Source organism: Penaeus japonicus, unplaced genomic scaffold (genome assembly GCF_977035675.1).
Source record: "Penaeus japonicus unplaced genomic scaffold, GWHDUDI00000001_assembly GWHDUDI00000010, whole genome shotgun sequence".
Taxonomy (NCBI): Eukaryota; Metazoa; Arthropoda; class Malacostraca; order Decapoda; family Penaeidae; genus Penaeus; species Penaeus japonicus.
In genome coordinates this window covers 28,920,810-28,928,309 of record NW_028234412.1, presented here as the reverse complement: position 1 = coordinate 28,928,309, position 7,500 = coordinate 28,920,810, and the positions used below count along the sequence as shown (strand labels likewise).

Sequence of the window (7,500 nt, the reverse complement as noted above, 5' to 3'; positions counted from 1 at the left end):
TATATATGTATATAATATATATTTATATTTATATATATATATTTTATATATTATATTTATATATTTATAAATATATATAAATATATATGCATGCATATATATAAATATAAATTAGATATATATATATGTATCTATATATATATGTATCTATATATATATAATACATATTTATAATTATTTTTTTTTCCATTCTTTATGATTCTTCCTTGATGTGACAGTTTATTTTGTCCTTATATTTTTATTGGGATGGATGGAAGGTTGAATTTTTATATTTACATTTTTAAAAGATTATTCAAGTAGATATATACACAGGTATGATGGATAGATTTTGGTATACACCTAAAAATACAATTCAATCTTTCTTTGGATTTCCAGGCCCTAAACAAATTGCTCAAGAAGGAGAAAGCATTCATGATGATGTTCTACGCCCCTTGGTGTGGCTTCTGCAAGCGGCTGAAACCGGACTACTCTGCAGCTGCTGCGGAGCTTAAGGACACACACACACTGGTGGCTATGGATGTCAATAAGCCTGAAAATTCGGCTGCCAGGATAAAGTACAATATCACCGGCTTTCCAACTCTTGTTTATTTTGAGTAAGTTTGAGGATTTTGAGCATTGGGGTAGGGTAGGGATGGGAAAATTTATTAATTTATTAAATTTCTGGTATGTGTTTGAGGTTATCAAATTAGAATATCCGCACAAAAAAATCAATTTATTCTAAAAATATTTTAGTACATAATATTGTTACTCTTACTGGTGAAGACTTTCACACAGATGTCAACTCCTCAGTGTATTTTAGAATAACTTGATCATTATCAGGGGTGGAGCACCCAAATACACCTACGAAGGAGAGAACAACAAGGCAGGCATTGTGTCGTTCATGAAGAACCCTGGGAAGGCCCCTGAGAAGCCAAAGGAGGAGGTTTGGTCAGAGACACCTAGTGACGTTTCTCACCTCACAGACACCACATTCCATGAATTCATTAAGGTATATATATATTTTTTTTTGTTGTTATTCTCTATAAATCCATGTGTGTATTTATTCTTTTCATTAAAAAAGATTAAGCTTATAAGATTAAAGCAAGCTTCCATGAATATGAAAAGAAGGGCTCTGTTGCCAGATTCTTTTTACTATTGTCATTGCAGCAGCAATGTACTTTGCTTATATACTTTTTATTACTTCTACATATCACTACATTGTAAAGTGTCATAAGGTCATTTTTACCAAAATGAAGACTTGATATATTCAGCTACTATTATTGTGATTCAAAATTTGAATAATTTAAATGGCTCAGTTTATCTTGCCACCATGTGATGTGAATGCCTTGTCATGGCCGTGTTTGGCTTTCTCACTGGGTGATTAGGCACGAAGTAGCTTGCTGTTGCCCAGCATACAAATAGACCATGGCACTAGGCTTGCATTTTTGAAAGCCCAGCAAAATGTCCAAATGTAGCCAAAACTGCATCGTCATTGATGGGTCAACAGAATAAAAAGATTTATATATATATATATATATATATATATATATATATATATATATATATATATACATATATTTATTGTAACCTTACTCCAGTAGGATGATATTTAAAGTTCTGAATGCAAGCAAATTGCCATTTATTTGATTATTTTATGAGTAAAAAATAATGTCCAATTTCAAAATTATAAAGGCTTTGTACACTTGAGAAGTGAAGAAGAAAAACTAGGTTTGTGAATTATTTTATTTGCTCAGGTAAAACTTTTCAGGACAGTAGTAATCAGTGCGTAGAGGGAAGACCTTGTATGAATTAATTGTAAGAATCACACCTTGTTTTATTTCCTGTTACATATTATTTATTGATGGGAAGTTATACTCCACAAATACTCCTGGAAACTATTATTACCCCTTTCTTATAATGTATATATTTCTATAGATATATATATTTTTTCAGGGTGAAGCTTCAGTATTGGTGATGTTCTATGCCCCATGGTGTGGGCACTGCAAGCGAATGAAGCCTGAATATACTGCAGCTGCAACAGTACTTAAAGAGAAAGGGGTGAGATTGAGCTATCACTAAATGTGAATGTTTTATTTCCAATGTGCAAATAAAGACGTATCAGACATACTAGGAAGAGCTTAGATAGTTACTCTTCTTTTCATCCTTGGAAAATTAATTATGTACTGAAAATTGTCTTACTCTACATTGCAGATTCCAGGCAAGCTAGCAGCTGTTGATGCCACCAAGGAGACCAAACTGGGCGCAGAGTTCTCTGTCAAGGGATACCCAACTATCAAGTACTTCAAGGACGGGGAATTTGCCTTTGATGTCTCATCAGCACGAGAAAAGGACAAGATCATTGAGTTCATGTCGGATCCAAAGGTGAATTATTGCTGGGAATATGTGGCAAGAGTATTTTCCCCAGAAATGTTTTGTTCTTCTGAAATTGCTTTTATTTTTTCATTTGTTTTGGAGTATTTATTGTTGAATTATATGTCCTTAATTTAAACCCATTTGCGAAGGGTGATGTAATATCAAATCATGGGAATATTTTGTTTCCACTGGATGATATCCAATAATGTCATGATCTCTCCCTCAAGACATACTTTTTACAGTCTTACATATGCACATAATAACAGGAGTTCCATTTTTATTCACTTGTGAAAATAATGCAAAAGAGATACAAAAACCTCCCATTATCACCCCTTTGAAGCAGACGGGTAAAAAATGCTAAGAAGCACAACATGACTTTGTGCCGGGAGAGATCTTGCGCTTAGACACAGTGTGCAATAGTTATCTAGCCAGTGGGATCAGGATTACACAGAAATAAGCCCTGGCTTGAATGGATTAATAACTTCTTTTGTTTTTCCTTTTTGACCTCATATTCATGTTTGGCCATTGACATTTTTGCAATCCAGGAGCCACCGCCTCCACCTCCGCCAGAGAAGCCCTGGTCAGAAGTGGAGTCCTCAGTCATCCACCTCACAGATGAGAACTTCAAACCTTTCCTCAAGAAGAAGAAACATGTTCTTGTCATGTTTTATGCACCTTGTGAGTGGGCCTGTGTTTTTCTCAGAAGAGGAATGTCTTCTTTTTTCTTATATTGAGTTTTCTGTTAAGCGTTTAGCTTTTTTTGTTTGTGTTAACCCATTGGATACGAATGATGTGAATGACCTGACCGTAAAAAATTATACGAAGGTCGAGGTGATGTGAACATGCTGACACCGGTGAATCTTTAATTTTTCCAATCATATCTCTTTCTATTATTGTTTTTTTTTACAATCTTACCAAGGATAAAAGTTATATTTAGTGGCAGATGATGGAAGTCATCTTTATGAATACTAGTTGACTTAAATTGAGAATCCCAAAATAGATGACGCCACTCTCTCTTGGCACCAGTAGGAAATAAAGCCTTGAATGGCACCCACCCATCTATGGTCTTTACCAAACACTAACTTTAGCGAGTGATAACAGACAGCAATATGTGGACCCCTGGCTCTAAAGCAACGGCTGTGCAAGCATAATGGGAAGAGAAACGTAAAACCAGCCAAAGTAGGCTGGCTGCAATATGACCCTGTGCTACTATGGCATGATTATTTTTTTCATATTTGTTATCAAAAAAAAAAAAAAAAAAGTTGCTTTTTGTCTTCCCATAGAACTAAAATTCTTTAAGTTGCAAAGATCATAATGAGCTGATATGAACTCTTTGTTACAATTATAGTCAATTACAGTTTTGAGGAAGCCTCATTATATAATAAAACAAAAGCGGATGAACACATTAAAATACTCTGGTATTGTAATGAGTCAGTGAAGTGGAGAGAAAGTCCTACTTATGTCACAAGTGCTCCTACCCTCTGAAATAGAACCTATTTGGAGTGCTGTGCAGGTCACACTGGGTTCCTGTTTTGTGCTCAGATAAGGAAGAGGAAGCCCCGTATCCATTGGGTCCACATTATTGATATTTTAGAATTCTTTTTTTTTTATTCTATTTTCTGTACTTTTTATTTTTAAATCTTCATTTAGCTTTGATTCAGAAAGAGATTCATAAAGCTTTGTTTTTTATCTAAATAGACATTTTTATTTAGAAGGATTTCAGTTTATTAAAGTATCACAAAAGTTGTTTTCCAATCGGAAGTCAGAAGTGTAATTAAGAAAAAAAAGAAAATGTATCAGATATTGTTGTCTAAAATTGTCTTAAATTGTCTTAAATATTTATCTATATTTATTATTTTTTTCATAACAGGGTGCGGCCATTGCAAAAAAGCTAAGCCAGAGTTCACAGCAGCAGCAGACAAGTTTGTTGACGACCCTAAGGTGGAATTTGCTGCAGTGGATTGCACTGCGCATCAGACCCTTTGCGGTGTCAATGATGTCAGCGGCTATCCAACTTTCAAATACTTTAATTATTACAAGAATACTAAACCCTACAATGGGGGACGGACGGTAAGTACCTGTCATGGAGTATGTTGTGTATGGTTACAGGTAGATCTGACCTGCTTGTTTTGTTGACAACACTTACCGTTACCAGTTATGTTTTTGTTGAGATTATTATTGCTATTACTTTTAGCTGAAGCTTTACTTATTACTCTACAGGTAAGGGTCCAGATATATATTTCATCAACATTATGGAATGATTGATTTTGAATGCGGGTGGGTCTTGGATTAAAATATAGAGATTAACCAGCTCTTCATTACAACTGAAAATTTGACATTAAGCAAAAAATCTGGAAAAATACAGACTTTTCTGGAAATCTGGCAAAACAGCTGAGAGGGACGAGGTGCAGTTTGGATCTAGAACCCTCATTCAAATTATGCAATGTTTATTTATAAATAATAATAATGTTAATTTTTACAAAACACTTGTGTTCCAAGAAGCAAATCTGAATATTGAAAATATGGGAAAATTTGTAGAGTAGAATGATATTGTTAATATTTAGACAATGAATACACTTTCTGAATGATGACAATAATTAAAGTCACCTAGTGAATCTGTTAATTTATTAATAATTAAATCTTACCCTTGCAGGAGATTGACTTCGTGAAATTCATGGAGGATCCGGAGAACCCTCTGAGTGGGTCTCCTCCCCCGCCCCCCTCGCCGCAGGAGGAATGGGCTTCCGTGGAGGGCTCGGAGCTATTGCACCACTTGACGGAGGCCACTTTCGACGCTTTTATCAAGGACAAGGAGGCGCTGGTTATGTTCTATGCCCCATGTGAGTTGACCTTTTGGCTTAGCAAGATGGGACTTTGATTTAGGGGGAGGGGAAAGCATGCTGTGGAAAAAAATTGTATTTTATGGAAGAAGCTATTGTGTAAATTGCTCTCTCAGCCTTCTATGTGTCATATGATAGGCTCTATCAATCTTGCAGTTGAAAAAAATTGTAGTATAGGGTCCATATCAGCTCAATATTTTATTTTTATTCAGCGTGATTGAAGTGTGTCTTTTTGTGGGAGGACAAAAAGCTACTTAATTTCTTCGTATTTGTGCACTGTTGTAAATTAATACAAAAAATATAACTATCCACAATGAAAATAACATGAAGAGGTAGGGAAAGGGAAGGAAACCATTGCTTATGACTGTGAGTGCTAAAATTAAAGGCATCTCTACTGGCACAGGGGCACATTTTAGACACTGGGGATGGTTTGAGTCACCTTCCTGTTCTCATTCTGCCTGTATGCCCTTCATCGGCGATACTTTAGAGCAAGAAGTCGGCAACTTGCTGTATCATTGTACTATAAAGATAGTGCTTGCTAGAGACCATGGATGGGTGCCATTCAGAGCTCCTTCTCCTGCTGGTGCTAAGAGAAAGTGGTGCCATCTAGGTTTTGGATATTAGGTTAAACCCATTTTGCTTAATATAAGGGCAGTTGTAGTAATTATGATTGCAATTATTATTTCTCACTCATTATTCATAATACATAGTACTCATAGCTGCTGCTTCTTGGAGGCACTGTATCTTCAGTGCTTCTTCTTTTTACTATATGCTTTCTGAATAATAACCATACCATCATTAGTGAACAATTACCTACACATTATTGGATATTGGTTAGTGATAAGATACTTGTGTAACCATATTGTTAGTGGCCTTTTATCAGAAGATATTTTGACACTATAAAGCATGCTGAGCACCATCCTCGAGGAACCTAATTCTCTTCCCGTTCCTTCCCCAGGGTGTGGGCACTGCAAGGCCATGAAGGGCGATTACGGCCAGGCAGCAGTAGAACTCGCAGCGGAAGGTCTGAATGGAGTTCTGGCAACAGTGGATGCCACAGTGGAGCGCAGCCTCGCATCCCGCTTTCAGATCCGAGGCTTCCCGACGCTCAAGTTCTTTAGAAGGGGCCAGCTTGTCACGGAGTACAATCGTAGTCGCAAAGCCACCGATATTATTGACTTCATGAGGCATCCTCCTTTAGATGGGAAAGATGAGCTGTAGATATTAGGAGAAATATGATAAATGTGCTTTTATATGGATGTGAATTATCAGTGCCGTGTACTCTTTTTTTTTTTTTCAGTCTCCCTTTTTTATTTATTTTTTTTTCTATTGAATTTTCTTATTTCCATTTTGAGACTAGCTCAAAGGTTTGTAATGTGAGAATCAGTAGGAACCAAACCTTAGGGAGGATATCACTTCTATTCATTTGTTATCACATCTGAGGGTACAGTAATATATATATATATATTTTCTTGTGATTTAGTCAAGATCCCCACCAGTCGCAAGTTTTGATGGTTCAGACGTCAGTGTGAATGTAAGATGGATGCTGGTGCATTTGTTTCTCTGTACATGTGATATGTAAAGGAAACTGTTCCCACCTTAGAGAACTTTTCTGAAGGTGCAGATATTTACCATATAAAAGAGAAAAAGAAAAAAAAAAAAGTTTCAAGATCTTGACACATGAGGAAGTCTGATCCTGGAACAGAGAAACAATTTCGGGTGAACACACAAGACTGACATGTCTTTAGTGTATTTTTTTTCTCTCTCTTTTTCCGTTCTTTACCTTTATGTTGCCCGGTGATTTGCAAGATGTGATCATAATGAGTACAAACAAAGGAACAAATAGGTATACATTATATGGCAGAATGGACTAGAGAGATGATTTAAAGGAATTTAGACTAGGTTTAATCCAAGTACCTGGAGTGAAAATACCTAAAAAAAAAAGTAACTTATTCAATAAGAGAAGAGGAAGAATAAAAATTCCACCTTTGTTTAGATGTTAAGGTATTTCAGGCACAGATAAGGTAAAAATAAGAAAATTAACTCGTATTTTCCTCCTTTTCCAGTGATGATGTTCCATGACCAATTTTTAAAGTTAACAAAGTAGAAAACAAGAAGAAAAGAAAATTCAAACTGATACAAAACTATTTAGAGCAAGGACCTATTCCATACCACTGCCGAAGTAACCATTGTTTTGAGTGCCGTCCTGGTGAATCCTCACCTATATAGCTGAGGTTTGACGGTGAAATCTTAGTCAGAACTACTGTGCAATTTGTGAAATGCTTATGATTGGCAGTCAGGCAAGATT

The 7,500-nt window shown here is 35.8% G+C and overlaps 1 protein-coding gene across 1 annotated transcript in view; it reads left to right on the top strand.

Annotated features, from left to right (window-relative positions):
• Positions 1 to 357: 357 nt before the first annotated feature.
• The window catches only part of LOC122249017 (protein disulfide-isomerase A5), a 7,791-nt gene continuing 648 nt past the window's right edge, over positions 358 to 7,500 (top strand). The window contains exons 1-8 of the mRNA XM_086541150.1: positions 358 to 593; positions 820 to 988; positions 1,933 to 2,037; positions 2,191 to 2,361; positions 2,898 to 3,030; positions 4,223 to 4,422; positions 5,006 to 5,192; positions 6,151 to 7,500. The exon at positions 6,151 to 7,500 is cut by the window's right edge and continues 648 nt beyond it. Coding sequence (XP_086397276.1) covers positions 412 to 593; positions 820 to 988; positions 1,933 to 2,037; positions 2,191 to 2,361; positions 2,898 to 3,030; positions 4,223 to 4,422; positions 5,006 to 5,192; positions 6,151 to 6,413 — 1,410 coding nt within the window. The 5' untranslated portion in view covers positions 358 to 411 and the 3' untranslated portion in view covers positions 6,414 to 7,500. The remainder of the gene's footprint in view (positions 594 to 819; positions 989 to 1,932; positions 2,038 to 2,190; positions 2,362 to 2,897; positions 3,031 to 4,222; positions 4,423 to 5,005; positions 5,193 to 6,150) is intronic.